Consider the following 18,880-nt stretch of genomic DNA (forward strand, 5'->3'; position numbering starts at 1 on the left):
GCAATTGTTATTGTATCTAATTATGTAAAAAATAAAGACTTGGCATATAATGTTCAGGATCTTCCGTCTCCTGCTTTGTTCCATTCATTTTGATGACAAATTAAGTAATTGCATTGTAAGAATTACCCAACCACACAAACCACCCTCCTTCTAATAAACATGCAGATTGTTTTCGAATCCCTTTTGCTTGGCATAGATAGGCAGCCTATCACTTGAGCTACACCTCCTGCACAGATATTTTCGTACTCAGCACCTGTGGAGCTGAGCATTGTGTTCTCAGAGCACACATCCTCCTGTACTGGTGAAATGCTGACTGCCACCTAGTGGCAGTGGTATGTACATGCAGGGGCAGGTTAGAAACTATTAACAGCAATAGGATGATGTATGTGACTGAACCTGATGGGTCTAAATAAACACTTAAGAAGAGTTCTGGTGACTTCGACATAAGGATTCACAGGGAACAGTCTTCCCAGTTAAACTCTGGTCCTCTGTCCTATGAGGTTTGTCCACTCCAACTGTGAATATAAAAGCAAAATGGGCTCCTTCCTCAACATCTCAAAATCTGGAGTCTCCCATGGCTACTGGTCATTTTGTGACCAGTTTCCTCCAGAACAGTATTATGGGTAGAAGACTCCAGTTTTTCTCTAGTCCAGTTAGGAAGCTTTCTCTAATTTGGAGGCACACTCTGTGCTTGTAGACTGGGAGGTCCCAGATCTATGTAAGAACAACCTCCCCTGGGAAGAAGAATATTGGAAGAAGAGAGAAGGGGATAAGAAAAGGTCACAGGGGAGATTATGATCAAAGTACAATACATACATGAATGAAATGTCACAAGGAAAGCCATCATTATTAATTAATGTACACTGATAACATGCTTTAAAAGAGTAATCCCCATGAGACATTTTTGTCCCAGGGGTAGAGCAATGACCAACAAAACAACTTCTGCATAAATCCCATTGGTTTCCTATCAGCTCAAATCCTTTATCCTTTCGACACCAGTTATCTGGATATAAATTACACTCCCAGGGCACCATTCAGGAATCACCAGAAATTATATTTTGTACCTAAATTAATGTCCTTCATATCCAACCCTCCCACACCGAGCTCCATCTCAACCTCCTTCATCTCCAAACCTTTCCCAATCTCTAGGCCAGTAGAATGTGCCTTTGAAGAGTGCAAACTCAATTTCATATTGACCTTGGCTCAATTTAATTAGGATGATAAATCGGATGGGGAGTTAAAAGCACAACTTGAGGTCCAGTCTCAGTAAAATAGATTTCTTTTTCCTTTTTAAAAACATCCCCGGGTAATTTCCTATTTCACATCCCTGGATTTTGGTTCACTCCTCAAATGATAATAATGGCAACCCTTAAGAGGTTTTCTTTCCCCTTATACGTTTATCTCTGCCATTCTCAATTGATCTCAGAACTGTGCAGATGTCACCAAATGAGGAATGGGGGAGCAGAGTGCTAAATGGACTTGACCGAGGGGATATTGAGGTTAGGAAGATGGCTATTTCAATTTGGGGGCCCGGGCTTGTCTCCTGAGGAGGTTGGAGGTCTTACCAAAGCCCACTGGCAGTGCGATCTTCCACGAGCAGTCCATATTACTGGGATAGTTGCCTGGAAAGCCGGGGCTCAGGATCACCCCCTCCATCTCTTCCACGGCTCCCCCACACTGTGCTACGACAATGAGATGCGATGGCGTTAGAACAAGATTGAGGAGAATGTAGATGAATGCTTATGCTCATAAGCCCTCCCAGGGCACTAGTATTAAACTTTTCCTTGAGTCACAAACTCCTTTGTGAAATTTAAAAATCTCTCCAAGAAAAGGTCACACAATCGCCAAATTAATAATATGAATTGAGAAGGAAAGCATACCCTAAGATGCCCAGGAGTCCACAAGTTATGAACTCTCTACCTTGAGCAGGCCCTTCCTAGGTCAATGCCTTTAGCACGAACAGGTCTGTTCCAACAGCAGTCTGATCATTACTGGTCAGTCCTATCTGGACTTTCCAGTCAATGCTTCCAGGACTGCAGCAAAGGACAGAGGAAGGAAAGGACTGGCATTCAGTGTCTGTGCCAGGCACCATGCTCTTTTCCAAATATGTCTTTTTAATTTGGTATCAGAAATGGGATCCAGACATGTTCCACAGGGCAGAGTGGTGGGTAGGTTAGGCTCACCAGGAACCCTCCTTCAAAAATGAGATCATCTGATATGAGACAACCATGAGACTCTATGAGTGTCACTCAATCACATTGGGAGGGTCTGGGGCCATCTGTCTCAGAATACAGGGCTTGGGCTCCATGGAAGCTAGTTAGCTGATGACATCAAGTCCCATTTTATCAGTAAAGACCATATGAGCAGAAAGGGACTGGCCAGCCATGGGGGCCCAGGGAATGGTAGAAGGGGAGGGAGTGCCAGTCTTCAGGCAAGCTTTAGGCAGGCTTCAGGGATGATGACTTGTAAGTACACCAGAATAGAGCAGTGTGACCACCTGTGTCTCTTCTGTCTGAAACTACTGACTTAGAGCAAATTTAGAACCTCAAGCTTCCTTCTGAAAGTTGAACTTGAACTCTACAACATGCCTCTGAGCTCACATCCCATTGAGAATGGTTTTACATGGGCTGAAAAGTCTGGACTCTCTTACCAATACAGAGTGGAGGAGGGTAGTTCCATCGCCGTACTGTACCGGGCATGCAGGAGATGTGGGCGTGGCCCTATAGATACAGGAGCCAGGGTGAGCTAGTGGCCCGCATGAACACAGTTAAGTGTCTAATTCAGAATGAGAGCTTATTCTGGGGTCTTGTGTTAAGGAACAAGACCTACAAAGAGATATAGATCCACTGTGGAATATGAGTTCAGGCAGAGGGAAAGAGATTTTGAGGAAGGACAATTATTCACAACCATTCCTAAAGAATTCTCATTACTACAGGTTCGCTGGTGAGATTCCTTTAATTACTAAATTCCCTCGTGGGCTTCAAAGGAAAATTAAAATTTCCTGAAGTCCAATCAAACTCAACTTTGCAGGAACATATCTGAAGCTGTCTCATGCCAAATTGTTAAACCTAGCAAAGTTTGTCTTCTGCATGAATAGCTCCAGGAGGGGCTAACGGTCCCGGGGGGAACTGACGGCTGCTCCCTGTTCCTTGGTGACTGCAGCTCTGCTGGTTGTGCAAGGTTGGCCAATCATATCTGGTGGGATGGGGGGGGGGGAGGCGGGCACCTGACTCCCATCCTGGGGGTTTGGCTGAGGGGAGCGGGTACCTGCAGAGCATATCCTGGCTCACACTGGAAAGAGACCACATCATTCACCAAGTAGCGTTCACCAGTCTTCACCCCATTACTGGGCACAGCGGGTTCAGGACAACTGCTTAGGCCCACAGCTGGACAAGACAGAGACAGAAGGCAAAGAGACTAGAGAAGCCTGGAAGATCAAGGTGGCAGGAAGCCCGAGGATGCTCCTCACGGAGGGGAGGGCAGGGAAACATCCAGGCCAGTGCCTCCCAACCTCTGTACCTTACAGTGCCCACAAGAAATCAGAGTGCCTGCAAGACATAGACTGGTTATCCAACCCAAACTCCCTGGTGCAGAGGTGTGTCATCATAGAGACTGAGTGCCCTGCCATCTACTGGGCTGAAAGCCAGTAGATCCACGGGCCTTAGACAGAGTTCTTTGGATATCACTCTGACACTGGCTCCCAACTTCCTTTCCTCTTCCTTGCTCTAAGGAGACAGTTCCTGCTGGCTTAAACCTTGGGAGGGAGGCTACAGGAAGGCAAGAAGGGCAAGGAGTAGATATAGGTTGGGCACCTCCATGGTGCTCAGATCTCATTTCAAGTCTCCCTCTCTGGGACAGAGCCTCCTGAGACAAGTCTGCCAATGGATAAGACTCTTTGCTGTCTTTTTCTCTGTTGTTTTCAAGGCTAGGCCAGCTCCATTCTGGGAGCGGGATGGATGGATCTTCACTAGTACTTCACTTCCCATGTTCAGTGCTGGCCCTTATTCACTGTCAGACCTAGGCCAGACTCCTGTTGTCCTCTGCCCTAAATCACAGCTGTAACAGTCCACCTAGCCTCACAGGAAATGGATGTCTGTTAACATTTCTTTGAATTGTGGTCTTCCTTGCTTAGTAATGTGACATGGGCTCTTGTGGCCTGCCACTCAGAAACCAAGGACGTTTACAATCTTGTCTATATCTGTTTTCAAAATCACCTCCATGAGTTCTCAAGCTCTCCTTTACTCTTCCTTCTTGGCTTTTCAAATTCATCCAGTCCTTGTTACATGGCCTTGTACACACTGCTTTGCTACTGCATCTATCTTAATGTCTTCCTCCTCCTCTTCCTCCTCTGCTCCCTCCTCCCTTGATGCTGCTCACATCATCTTTGAAGAAGCAGTAGCCACTGAGTATGTCCCTTTAGCAAGGCACCGTTAGTGGGTCACATGCCTCAACTTGGTCCCTTAAAGCAGGTCTTAACTCTTACACCATTGGTGAAGACACAGGCCAAGAGTGGTCCAGCCATGTGCTATTGAGCAGGATTTGAGGCGCAGCTCAATCTGACTCCAAGTCTGCCAACAAGGAGGCCAAACCCTAGGGCCACAGTAGCTCATGCCTTACCCCCATCCCCTGCTTTCCCTGCCTCCCCTCCTGAAGTCTCCTTCACCCTAGTGACTCCTACAGCAAACAGGAGTACCATGTCTCCTGTATAGGGACTTGTGCTTCTCCTCAGCCCCATGTGTACACTTAAGATGCATGAACAAAAACTCTCTGTGTTAGCAGTCTGCATGTGCTGTGCACTTCTCCAGGAGCAAAGGCCAGAAGACATAAGAGGAAGCAAGTGTGTGGCCAAACCCTGAGTTGTCTACCAACTCAAAAGTGTACTTCTCTACTAGGGGCAGCAGGAGTGGAGGGTGGAGGAGTCCACCATCTGTGTGAATGGCTCCAAACTGGGTATCTGTAAGACCCTAGGAGTTTGAGAGGGGGCATCTGCCTTCCAGTGGGTCTCTTGAGGGATACTGGCTCCCTGGGAAGCCCATGTATGCCCAGAGCCTGCAAGGGGACAGGCACCCATGGGAAAACCAAATAAGAAAGCACTGGCCAACCAACAACAGTCCACCTTCTTGTGCAATAACTGAGTTCAGATGCCATATTCAGAGATGAGACTCAGAATGAAATTACAAAGTACACAATTCCACATGGTGCTATCCGGGGTAAGTATGTTTGTACTACATTTTAACTGAGGCTTCCACTTGCCTAGCCCAAACCCTACCGAAACACTGGACATTGATATCCTTTCAGAAATCACCTCTCAACCTCCCCAGGAAGTTTTTGTGAATATGTGAATATGATTTTTGGGAATTAAGATGTGAATATGATATTTGGGAATTAAGCCTCTTAGGGTCTATGTCCAAAACCTCAGTAGCTAAGACAAAAGATACCGAGACCAGGATTAAAATCATCATCAGATCACATCTAAAGTACCTCGCCTTAGCTCTCTCCTGGCCTTTTTCTCACTAAATGACCCTCAGTATTTAGTTGGGTGGCCATAACTTTGTTATGTGATGCCTATCACTAGAAAGATGGTGAACAGATGGAGAGGGAGGGGGAAGAAGGGAGAAGGAGGAAGAGGGAACAAGAATGTAGTGGGAGGAAAAGCAGAACAGGGGGGAAGATGAAGCCAAAGCAAGTAAAATGGAGAAGACTGACAAAAGCCCATTTTACTTTCTCGTATTCTGTGCCTCTTGGTTTTATTTATTTAAGCCATGCTTTCAATGAAGGGAAATTATTTAATATCATATATAATTTATTACTTTTGAAAGTTATTGTTCCATTTCAATTTCAATTAAATAAAAATTAAGTATGAATCACAGTAGTAGATGTGACTTCGCTGCATACTTCCAGGAACTAATGGGCCTCTACAACAACAGCCTTTTCCACCTTTCAAACCCTCTGTAGATTATCAATAAAACATAACCACAGAATCTTGTAACTTCAGTCTCCAAATACCCCTAGGGCTCATACTTTTCCCCAGCTCTTCCCATTACAAGGGGACAGGACATGAGATCCAACAGCTCCCATGGACAAGAAAAATAGGGAAAGAGGGAGGGAGTTGTTCCTAGGAATGAGGCCTTAGAAGAATAAGATTTAAGGAAGGAAGATAACAACTTTGGGAGAAGAAAGAACAACAATGATTCTATAGAACACTTAAGGACTCAAGTTAAAGTGTTGGATAAGGAAACAAATCTGGAGAGAACCAAGAAGAGAGAGTAAAGGGAAAAATGCGAATTATTCAAGAAATTCAGGGTTATTTCACTCCACTAGGTATCAAAACCCTAGACAACCATGGGCAAGAAGGTCTTGGAGGATCCTGTGCTACCTTCTACCCCTCAGGGTTTTTTGCTTCAAGATGTCCTAGGTCTGTCCTACCAAGCACAGTTCAGATATTTAGGTGGTGAACATCCTGGGGACCATTTGGTCTTCCTTCAACTACCTGGATAAAGTTCCTTCCTTTAGAAGACCCAGATGGGCATCTATATGACAACCAGTGATGACCCCCTAGGGCCTGTGCCACCATTGGAGCCTTCCTTCTGCATTGGCTTATGTTGTCACAGACAATTGAGCCAACTTTGTCTTCCTGTCCTTCTGGTTTCTCATTCTAAGCATGACTCAGGCATCCCCTTCTGCAAGGCTATAATTGTCTAAGTGTGGCTTCCTTCCTCTCAATTTCTTTCACACATCATGTTTCACTAATATAACTGTTTCTATGCCCATCTTTCCTCCTAAGCATTGTGCTTGTGAGGGCAGTCTGATTCACCTTTGCTCTGTGATTATTTAACACAGACATAGAACTTTGTAGGAACTCACTGCCCCTTTGTGACCTTTGCTTCTCCATCCTCCCCAGGTAAAAGTCACCATCTCCTATTTTGAATCATTGTCTGTCATCTGAAATATCCACAAAAGCAGCTGTAATGTTGTGACATGGCTCTCATACGTCTACCTCTCTCTGGCAGATTTGGAAGGGATGGGCCTACCCAAGCAGAGCAAAACCCAGCACCTGTGACAAGATGTCACTGCCACCTATACCTTTCTGCCCCCCAGTGGAAGAGGGAAGTGGGGCAAGAAGTCACACAATGGAGGCAGTATCCTCAGAAACCTCTTTATGCCCCAGAAGATGCACATCCATACATCTTTCTGTTTAGTCATGGCCACTCTGGTTGCAAATCAGGAAGTACAGGAGTGAGACTGGAGGAAAGAATCTTGTAGATGAGGAATGCAATCACCAAAGAGAGAAGGAACTCTGAAGACAACTGCACCACTGAATCAGGGATCTGAAAGGCCAGCTTGGAAAACTCGAGAGGGAGACCAACCACATTTTCATACAACCCAAATTATATCCTGGGGCTGAAGCCAAAGATCAAGCCCAATCCTGTTTTTAAAGTGGACACAATGGGAACACACAGGCGGCACGTAGGTTTGACACTGGGAGGACCTGGATCTCCCATACTTGCTGGCTATACAGGTTTGAGGGGGTTTCAGAGCCATGCTAAGCCTTACTACCATCCTTCTCTGGGTTGAGTGGGATGGAGAATACACAGACTAGGACAGCCCTGCTCAGAGTGGGCAGCAGTGGCCACCCATTTCCTCTCAGAACACTGCCCAGCCCTGAGACCCATATTCTCACTTTTGTACTCCAAGTGGAAGCCCGCAGCAGACACACTGATGTCCGAATAGAAGTGAAGGTAGAGCTGGTTGGAGGTACTGTTCAGAAGGGCAGGCACAGTTGTTCCTGGGCAAGGAAACCAGAGGTTGTTTAGGCATGACCTAAACTCCAGCTCCTCCCCATTCTTCTTGTTTCTGATGCTTACTAACATTCTCTTCCTAGGGTCCCCAAGTGCCCCCAATTATCAAACTCACTTAATGACAAATGAGACCCTTTAGGGTGTCAGGACTCCAATGGCCATAGTAGTAGAGAATCCAAACTGTTTCCTGAAAGATGAACAGTGCCAGAGCCTTTTGCCAGCCAGAGGATGTGCTTCTCAGGGAGTCTGTGAGTTTGGTTCACTTGCAGCCATCTTCCAAATGACGCTGACATGCATAATTATCTGGGTAACCCAGTAGTGTAGACAGTTTGTTTGGGAGTACATGACTCCTGTTTATATCTCAGCAATATGGAGTCTGGGACTAGCAGATTCAGCTGATTGGTTTGGCCACTGAGCAAAACACCACAGTCAGGCAGAAGCCCATCACTGAATGGGCAGTGGCATAGTCACTTTGGAAAACAGTTTGGTGGCTCTTAAAAAAAAGTTAAACAGTGATCATATGGTACTTCCATTTCTAGATATATATCCAAGAGAACTGACAACAGATGCTACACAAATACTTGTACATGACTGCTTATACTAGCTTTCATCATAATAGCTTCAAACTGGAAGCAATTCAAATGCTCAATCGATGACTGGATCAACAAAATAAGTACTATCCAAACTACTCTGTGAACTTTGAAGATGAGACATCAAATGAAACAAGCTAGACACACAAGGTTGGGCGAGTACAGGGAAGAATAGTGCGTGACAAGGGGTACTTGGTTTCTGTGTGTGTGTGTGTGTGTGTGTGTGTGTGTGTGTGAGAGAGAGAGAGAGAGAGTACCAGGGCATGAGTTCGGGGCCTCACTTGGCTCACACTTGGCTTTTTTTTTTTGCTCAAGGCTGGTGCTCTGCTACTTGAGCCATACCTCAAGTTGTTAAAAAAAAATCCAAAATGGAAGTGTGCATCATGTAGCAGACCAGAGTGACTATGAATCATAATTTTCACACCTCAGCCTTCTGAGTTGCTAGGATTTCAGGCACGAGCCATGGGTATCTGGTAGTACTTGATTTCTTTTTTTTTTTTTTTTTTTTTTTTTTTGGCCAGTGGGCCTTGGACTCAGGGCCTGAGCACTGTCCCTGGCTTCTTCCTGCTCAAGGCTAGCACTCTGCCACTTGAGCCACAGCGCCGCTTCTGGCCGTTTTCTGTATATGTGGTGCTGGGGAATCGAACCTAGGGCCTCGTGTATCCGAGGCAGGCACTCTTGCCACTAGGCTATATCCCCAGCTCAGTACTTGATTTCTTTTCAAAGTAATAAAATAGTTCTGCAACCGGTCAGTAGTAATCTTGTGGATAAAGTAAAAACCTACTGGAGCACATACTTAAAAATGCTGAGTTTATGGCATATAAATGGTATGTTGATCATGATGATGGTGGTGATGATGGTCTTGACCAGGATGCCCTGGCTTACCTGAGAAGCTCCCGAGCATGGTCACAGTGTTGTCTGCCCCATCGAACACTTCCAGGGAGTCCCAGTTCTGCTCTGTGACAAAACTGATGACTTGGATCTGGGAAGGGAAATGCACTGAATGGTTGGAGTCTCTCTCCCTCCCTTCTCATTGTTTATTTAACTTATCAAGCACCAACTCTGAGCCCCAATATCCCGCTAGATTCTTCCTATTAAGTTAGATGCAGTATTTACCCCCAACAAATTCAGTCTAGGGGGAAAGACAGGTGTGAAATAAGTCATCATAAGACAGTTGGCTATTTTGCAAGGTAGAGAATGGGGAACTGAAATTGGAAGCAGATATGCTTCAGTCCAGCTGGCCTTCACCTCTGGAGTATTCTTTGGGTTTCACTTTTGGCTCCACTATGTGAGATATGCTATAGCAAGGAGCCAGCAACCCATTCCCCACAGGTCATGTGTGTCCAGCTCAGGTTCAGCTTGCTCTCTGTTGGCCTGGTGGCCCTGGGTTCTCTTCTGCACCTCCCTGCACTTAGCTTTTATTCCTGAATACCAGTTTTGCACCCCCCCCCCCTTGCCCGAGTTAAGCTTCCACAGCCCAGGCTGCCTGTGTGCGGCCCCAGGTGGGTTCCTGGTAGTCCACACCTAGGAGGCCTCATCTTAGCCATGGGGGCAGAGGCAGGGCTTGCGTGTCTCCTCCTGGATCAGAGTTCAGGCAACAGCTAGCACCTGTGGGCAGCCATTTACCTGAGGTGCCTCTTTGCTCCTACCTGGATGCCAGCCCCTTCAGGCACCATGATCTTCCACACACAGTTGAGGCTGTTGAGGTAGGTCTCTGGGAAGCCAGGGGACAGGATGGTACCCCTGCGCTCGGTGAGGTTGCCGCCACAGGGCACTGGGAGGAAACACAGCTATGGTCAGAGGCTCCTCCTGCATGTCTTTGTGGTTTCTTCATGAAAGCCTCCCCAGATTCTTCCCCTAGGATCCTAGCCACTGCTGTGCTTGCTTCTTCAGGCAGGGCCCCCACCTTCTGTTCTTGGGATCCTCCATGACTTGTCCCATCAATCATCCCTCAGGGACCTGGGCCCCAGCTCCTCCTGTAACATGCAGCCCTCCCTATCTCCACCACATTTAGCTAGATAGATGAGCAACTTGGCCTTAAAGGGACATCATGGGCTGGGAGGAGCTGCTTTATACCTGCGGGCCAAGTATGGTGACTGCTTGCCTCTCCTGCTTGCAGGCCTCCCTCCCTCCCTCTTTTCCTCCCTCCCCTCGTCCTGGTAGTCCAGGTTCTCACCCACACAAGTTGGTGCTGAGACATTCCACTGGGCCAGTGCCCCAGGCACAGGGAGGCATTCGATTTCTGGGGACCCCTGCAGGGCATAGCCGGAGTTGCATTCGAAACGAACGATGGCCCCCACGGAGAAGTCACTGCCCAGCCTTTTGCCATAGCGAGGTTCCGGCACCGAGCTGCACTGTGTGGCACTGGTTCGGGGAACCGCTGCAGAGGACAAGGGCACTGAGGGCAGGCCTCACCCCTGGAAACACTGGCCCAGGGATACATGGGACAGGACTGAAACAAAGGCAGTCCCAGCCCCTTGGGAAGGCAGAGCACTTTCTCTCAGGGTAGGAGTCATGCTCTGCAGGACAAGGCCCAGCCATTTTCCTGTGTGTAGTTAGATACACAATTCTTGGAACCTGGGCCCAAACAATATGGCTGTTCTCTTGCATAATGGAATAAGAGGATAGGGGAGGTTGGAGCCTGCAGGTAGATACCATGATGCTACAAGTCTTTGCCTTTCTGGGTCAATAAAGAATGGGAATAAAGATAATCTGCTTGGTACCAATGACTCTGTATTCTGTTAATCCTATCAATGATGTATGAGTGGTACTCTTAGTTAATATATTAGCAAACTGGGGCTCCAAGACATGCAGTAGCTGATGTTCACTTATCCTTTTTTTTTTAAAAGGCAATCTTTATTGTGCTTTGCAGACAAAACTAAACTCCATGAGAAAAATAATCCATTTAAGAGCAGGTGGGCGTCCCTGGCTGTCACATGGACTGTATCAGATGATGATGGATGGTCAGGGTAGAGTAAGGAGGAATAGAGGAGGAATTTGCTTCCTGTATCGAATACCTTCCTCATTCAATCTAGAATATCTGTTGTGTTTTCCCATGTAGGAGCAATCACCCTCAAATCATCTTGAAAAAGAGACTTAGATGAGAGGCCAAAGGTGCCTGGTTTCCTGGGTCATGGAATCACTGAAGAACTGAGCTGGCCTTTGAGCCTCCAGTATCCACATCCCACATACCTTGGTAGACAAAATGGAAGCCTCGGGCTGGTGCTTGGCCTTTGGCACTGAACTTAATGAGAACTTGATTGGAGGTGGCCAGGGGCAATGACTCTCCTGCCAAGTAAAGGGGTAAAGAGGGGATAGTGAGACCAGTAGTCAGGCCCCAAAGATAAAACCCTGGCTGGGAAGGACAGCCAGCCAATGCCCAGATAGTGATTCCTTCCTTCCATATGCCTGGACACATCACATTTTTACAGTTTCAAGTCTACAGAGGGCTTTGCATCCAAGGTCTTCTCCAGACCTGTGACCACCGTGAGGTTGATGTGGTAGGGTTCAGCACTTACATTTTACAGCGCAAGACTGGAAGATCACCTGACCTTCTGGAAAAAAAGGAGCTGCTCCAGATATGCTGACCCCCGGGAATGGAGAGAAGGGCCATCACCACACAGACTTGTGGTCTACTTAGGTTGGAAAGCCAATATTTGATGAAAAATGCATTAATAAAATGCATCCATTTGGGGGAAGGAGGGTGGTGCAATCACTGGAGAGAGAAACTGCCCTTGCCTTGGCTTCCTGGGAAAAATGACAGTAAGCAGAATGCATTGTAATTTAGTGCTCTTACAGGAGGAGCCCTTTGGGAGAAAAAGGGCATGCTGGTAATAACTACGTTGGATTGTCTCAGGCATCTAAGCAAGAACACAGCAACTGGAGGGAAACCTGGATGGGCAGGGGGAGCTGGAGGAGGCAGGGAGCCTTTGCAGCAGAAGGTATAGGAGAAGGTCTGCATGGTGTAAGGAAGATGAGGGGAAGAGAGCACCAATTGCACCCACAGCCATGAAGCCCATCCTGTGCACTGTCACCTGCCTGTGGAAGCCCAGGGAGGGTATGGTGGTCAGGAGTGACATGGCCCTGAGAGTGGATGCAGATTTCATCCTCAGAAGAAATGTAAGGATGAAGAGGGGGAGGCTGTGTGCTCCTGGGGAGTGGGGAGGCTGGAGTTTAGACCCACCAAGGAGCCACTGGTAGGTATACTGATGTTCCTGGGAATAGGCACATATTGCTACCAGCTAGCTATAGGATGCTGGGGCACAGCTGGATTTACATGTGGTCCAGATGGCTGATCCTGGTTGGGAGATAGTACCCCAGGTAACTTCTGGATATCAAAGCAAAAAGAAATTCAGGAATGCAAAGCCCGTTTCATTACCACTGCTCTCCCCAGCTCCTCCTCTCAATGGAGCTGAGCACAGTGAAGAGTCACTCTCCTGACCTCCCATCATTTGGGCTGACAGATGCACAGATCATTTTAGTACTCCTCACAGAGCCCCTGCATGCCTCTCTCGCCAGAGAAAAGCAGAGAACAAAATCACTGGACATAAGGAATGATCAGAAATTTTTTTTTCTTGGGTGCCAGTCCTGGGACTTGAACTTTGGGCCTGGGTGCTGTCCCTGAACTTCTTTTGCTCAAGGTTAGCGCTCTACCACTTGAGCCACAGAGCCACTTCTGGCTTTTTTGAGTAGTGAATTGGAGATAAAGAGTCTTATGGAATTTCCTGCCTGGGCTGGCTTCAAACTAGTGATCCTCAGATCTCAGCCTCCTGAGTAGCTAGGATTATTGGAGAGAGTCACTAGCTGATCTCTAAGTTTTAAGGGAAGAGAGTATTCTGAGAAGCCAAAGAAAATATTTTTATGTGAATTACAACAAAGAATAGGCAAAAATCTTCAAAGACTTCCTTCCTTCCTAACTACTTTCCTCATTCCCCTTTCCTTTCTGTTTGTCTTATAAACCCATATTTATATATGGATACACCATATATACCTATTTTTTAATCTATAGAGCATGTACCTGTACTTGTACTTCTGTATACATGCATCTGTTGGTCTAGCTATCTATCTGTCTATCTATGCACACATATATACATACACACACAGTTTCGGAAACCACCTTAGCCTTATTTATACCCTTGCTGGAGTATACGTATAGACAGTAGTACTGAAATATTATTTAGGAAGAATCCCTAATAGATGGGAATTTGAATAACCAAATTGAGTAAAATTGATCAAATAGCTACTTCAAAGTTCATTTACTCCTACCAATAACTCTAGAAGGGAGAACTCTTATTCTCTGAGTTTCCAGATGAGGAAACTGGAGCTCAGAGAGGTTAAGAACTGTGCCCACAGTCACCCTGGAATCCAGCAAAGGAGTGAAAAAAGATGAGTCCAGCCAGTGGGACTATAAAGCCAGAGCATGTCCCTTCTTACTAGCTGGCTTCTATTACAGAGAGCATACATTCTGCTCAAACACTCACACAATTTTCAAAGAAGCAATGTCCTTGGTACATTTTGAGGTGTAAATGAGAATAGCAAAGCAGAAACCTTATAGACAATAGTCTCTAACCATATGGTGAATGAATATAAGATGAATTTAAAATTAATGCAATAAGGACAAAATTGGAGTTCTTGTGTGTGGGGAGTGACATTCTTAACCACCTTAGGTAAAAAGAATAGCATGGGCCACTTCAAAAAACAGCACATATCAAAGCCTACTATGGCATGAAGCTCAAACTTCATACATTGCTACAAACATGCTCTTATACACAGGGAAAATGAATAACAAAGCTCCCAGTTTGTGAAGTTAGAGCAGAAAGATCAAAGTCATTTGAAGACACAAAGGAATGGAGAAATGAAGAAATTTAAAAAATCAGAATTTAATTAGAAAATACTAACAAACAATACCTCTTAAAATCTCTGGTAAAGCTGAGAAAAATTGAGAGCTATGTTTACAACATTAAACATTAGAAAAGCAGGAGGTGCAACCTCTATTGCAGTACAGTATCAACATAGTATATTACAGAAATTGTATGTCCTAACTTAAATTCTGGAATGAGTTTCTTGGTAAGAGACCACATAGCAACATTTAGATTAAAATAATGTACCTAAACAGACCAGTAGCCATGTAAAGATGTAAAGGGAAACCACTGAAGAGAAGGGAATAAAATAATGAAGTAAATTTATTTGCAAATAGCATTGCTTCTTGCCTGGAGGCCAAGTTACCATTGTTGGTGAGGGTTCACTGCCTTTGCAAAATGAGTACACCAAAAATGTCTTGGAATTTACTAACACAGAACAGCCAGAAAATAAAATGAGAGGGTGCATGCACATGTGTGTGCATGCACATGCACGTGCATGTGCGTGAATGCATGCGTGTCTGTGTGTACTTTTGTTTGTGTGTTACGATACTCATTTATAATAAAGCAAAAAACAAAACTACCACAAAAGTCTGCATGAAACATGAAGGAATAAAGTCAATAAAAATGAATACTGCTTCAATGGAATGAGAGCTCCTTCTCAACGGCTACAAAGAGACACACCACATTCCTGGGTGGAAAGAAGTGTTAATATATACATGTGAGTTCTCTCCAGTTGAATATATAAGTTCTAAGATATTACAGTTGAAATTTCAATGTTTTTTTTTTTTTTTGCCAGTCCTGGGCCTTGGACTCAGGGCCTGAGCACTGTCCCTGGCTTCCTTTTGCTCAAGGCTAGCACTCTGCCACTAGAGCCACAGCGCCACTTCTGGCCATTTTCTATATATGTGGTGCTGGGGAATCGAACCCAGGGCTTCATGTATACGAGTCAAGCACTCTTACCACTAGGCCATATTCCCAGCCCCTCAATGTATTTTTAACATGACAAAATTGCGCTCTCTCTCTCTCTCTCTCTCTCTCTCTCTCTCTCTCTCTCTCTATATATATATATATATATATATATATATATATATTGTTGTTGTCGTTGTTGTTGTTGTTTTGCCAGTCCTGGGCCTTGAACTCAGGGCATGAGCACTGTCTCTGGCTTCTTTTTGCTCAAGGCTAGCACTTTACGACTTGAGCCACAGCACCCCTTCTGGCTTTTTCTATATATGTGGTGCTGAGGAATTGAACCTAGGGCTTCATGTATGCAAGGCAAGCACTCTACCACTAGGCCATATTCCCAGCCCATCTGTTCAAGATTTTATATGGATATAAAAGTAAAGCAGTAAATAGCCAAAAATCAAAATCAAGAATGACTGTGGGAACTGACAGACTGCAAGCCTAAAAATTAATATAACATTAAATATGACTATAGTATTAGACTAACTAAAACTCATGCAAGATACACTTGGAGAAAACAGATTAAAAAGTCTAGGAGGGCTGGGAATAGGACCTAGTGGGAAAGTGCTTGCCTTGTATACATGAAGCCCTGGGTTCGAGTCCTCAGCACCACATATGTAGAAAAAAGCCAGAAGTGGCGCTGTGGCTCAAGAGGTAGAGTGCTAGCCTTAAGCAAAAAGAAGCCAGGGACAGTGCTCAGGCCCTGAGTCCATGCCCCAGGACTGGCAACAAAAAACAAAACAAATAAACAAAAAGTCTAGGAAAAGACCTGGACTGTCATCTAAACTTAGTATATGTAAATCTATCACTTTGCAAAGTCTATTAGGACAAATGAATGGCTGGAATTGGTTAGTATCTGTATCAAATAATAAATCAAAATAAATTCCAAAGGTATTATGGTAAAAAAAAAACTAAAAAAGAGAAAACAGAGCAATATTTATTTGATCAGCATAAATCAAAGGAGAAAACTATAAAAAATCATAAGATAGATTTTGGTACCAGGGGAAATTTGATTTTTCTGACATTAAAGCAAACCCTGAAGAAAATTAAATGGCAAATAACAAACTAGAGGAGAGGGCATTTTATAGTATCTAATATAGACAGAAAGCTTTTTATTACTATTGCTTATAGTAACATGGGTCTTAAGAGAAATAGACACAAGTTTATAAAAAAAAATGCATGGACCAAGAAACACATTATCAAAAGGTTACCACCTAATGGGTCATCAAAAGGGCAAATTAGAAAATGAGATAACCATTTTTACTTTGCAAATTGATGATTTAAAAAAAAATTAGCTTGATGGGGGCTGGGAATATGGCCTAGTGGCAAGAGTGCTTGCCTCCTACACATGAAGCTCTCGGTTCGATTCCCCAGCACCACATACATGGAAAACGGCCAGAAGGGGCGCTGTGGCTCAAGTGGCAGAGTGCTAGCCTTGAGCAGGAAGAAGCCAGGGAAGGTGCTCAGGCCCTGAGTCCAAGGCCCAGGACTGGCCAAAAAAAACCACAAAAAACAAAAAATTAGCTTGAATTTAGGACCTGGGTACTGTCATTTAGCTTTTTTACTCCAGGCTGGTGCTCTATAACTTGAGTCACACTCTACTTCCAGCTTTGTGGTGGTAAATGGGAGATAAGAGTCTCATGAATTTGACTGCCTGCATGTACTTTACACCATGATCTTCAGATCTTAGTCTCCTGAGTAGCTGGGATTACAAGTGTGGGCCACCAGAGCCTAGCTGCTTCTTAAAATATATGCATTACCTAGTTCTTGTGAAAAGATAGCTTGCCCACTTCCTAGCTCTTGGTGAACAAAACAGCAAGATCTGTCTCAAGGGGTATTTAACAATCTGTATAAAAAGCTTTAACAATCTCACAAATCTAACTTGGCCATTATGCTTCTAGAGTCCAAGGTTGCAGTTAGAGATATGTATAGAGATGTATGTATGATACAGTGAATGACTATATAGAAACCATCTAAATGTTCAACAATAGGGAATTCATTACATCAATCTTAAATAAATGTATGAGTGCAACTAAGTAGCATTTAAACATCCTATTATACAAGAAAAATATAATGGCAGAGAAAAGTTCATACTGAATATTTTCATAAAAATATGTATCATGTATTCAATAAAATACATAAAAGATTAAACCTAAGTAGACATAAAGATTGGAAGGAGATACATTACACTTTATTAGTAGTTCTTACTGGGTGGTTTTTAATTTAAACTCTCCATTACAATGATTATTTCTTGCCCTTAAATTTTCCACAGAGAAAATGAAAATGTAACATGCTTACAATAAAAAAAAATAAAAAGCTGGGCACTGGTGGCTCACACTTACAATTCTAGCTACTCAGGAGGCTGAGATCCGAGGATGGAAGTTTGAAGCCTGCCTGCCTGCCTGAGAAGCCAAGATCATGAGATTCTTATCTCCAATTAATCAACAAAAAGCTAGAAGTAGAGCTGTGGCTCAAGTGATAGAGCAATAGCCTTGAGTGAAAGAGCTCAGGGACAGCATCCAAGTCCTGTGTTCAAGCCCCAGGACCAACACACACACACACACACACACACACACACACACACACACACACACACACACACACACAGGTTGGGTCTGAATGTAAACCAAAGGAGCATGCTACAACCATGGGGAGAAGTCTCCTTTTATACATGGTGTTGTGTTGTAGAGATATCAGCATATCACACCCCCCGCCACCCATCCCGTGCTGACGCGGCCCTGGTACCTGTGTGGGAGCCGGAGAGTGAGCTGAGGAGTCGAGCGTGCTGGCTGTGGCCATCATGCACCTCCACCACGTCGTTGAGGGCCGTGTGGAAGAAGGCAAACTGACCAAACACCACTGTGGAGGAGAGACAATTTGGTGGTGTCAGGGTGGAAGGTTCAGGGGAGGGCGGGTGGAAGCATGGAGAGGGGCTGTGCATCTGCAGACCCTGGGCTGGGATGGGGGCAACCAGAGGAAGCTGTGGGTTTGTGGGAGAGGCAGGAACAGGAGTGTGCCTCACATCTCAGGGGCCCCAGGACCCAGCAGAGCTCATGGCCCTGGTGGGTGGCTACTAAATGTTGGCTACATGACTCAAACATCAGGCCCTGTCCAGGGCTCGTCCCAGCCTATCTTTGGACACAGGTAGCTGGTTCTGCCAGATGGCCAGGGCACCCTGTGGTCCTTCACCACTGTCAACACTAATCATGTTTTGAAACAATTGTTAGGAGCCCCTGGAAGAAAAGCAGCCGGCTGGTCACCCGGTCACCAGCTTCTAGGGCTGGCAGGACTCTTGAACAACCCCACTGCCAAGTAGGTGATCAAATTCTGTGTCTTTCTGCCTGGCTCTCTTGGGATCTGGTGGTTTCTCTGCGTTCTCAGGGCAGTAGCTGGCTCCCCTCAGCTGTTGCTGCTGGACAAGCTGTGTTCTCAGAGGAGACACTGGAGTGATGCATTCCCCATCCCTCTCTTCTCCCACACCTTCACTTCAGCTCCATCTCCATCCCTCCCCACAACCACTTATTCCCAGGCCACCAGCTCCTGGGGTCACAGCATCCCTGGATCTCACCCTTGCTACCCTCCATCCCACGTGTGCCTCTCTTCCCTCTTGTGGCAAGAACGTCTCCTGCTGCCTGCATGGGAGCGCCTGCACTCGGCTGTCCTGCTTGGG

General features: G+C 45.4%; 1 protein-coding gene across 1 annotated transcript in view; it reads right to left on the reverse strand.

Annotated features, from left to right (window-relative positions):
• The window catches only part of Csmd2 (CUB and Sushi multiple domains 2), a 519,739-nt gene that overhangs the window by 76,039 nt on the left and 424,820 nt on the right, over positions 1-18,880 (reverse strand). Inside the window, exons 32-40 of the mRNA XM_048350831.1 lie at positions 17,956-18,069; positions 11,582-11,677; positions 10,566-10,769; positions 10,039-10,163; positions 9,275-9,371; positions 7,682-7,786; positions 3,268-3,386; positions 2,651-2,720; positions 1,566-1,682 (exon numbers count right to left, since the gene is read on the reverse strand). Coding sequence (XP_048206788.1) covers positions 1,566-1,682; positions 2,651-2,720; positions 3,268-3,386; positions 7,682-7,786; positions 9,275-9,371; positions 10,039-10,163; positions 10,566-10,769; positions 11,582-11,677; positions 17,956-18,069 — 1,047 coding nt within the window. The remainder of the gene's footprint in view (positions 1-1,565; positions 1,683-2,650; positions 2,721-3,267; positions 3,387-7,681; positions 7,787-9,274; positions 9,372-10,038; positions 10,164-10,565; positions 10,770-11,581; positions 11,678-17,955; positions 18,070-18,880) is intronic.

The sequence above is a fragment of the Perognathus longimembris genome, chromosome 7 (assembly GCF_023159225.1).
Source record: "Perognathus longimembris pacificus isolate PPM17 chromosome 7, ASM2315922v1, whole genome shotgun sequence".
Taxonomy (NCBI): domain Eukaryota; kingdom Metazoa; phylum Chordata; class Mammalia; order Rodentia; family Heteromyidae; genus Perognathus; species Perognathus longimembris.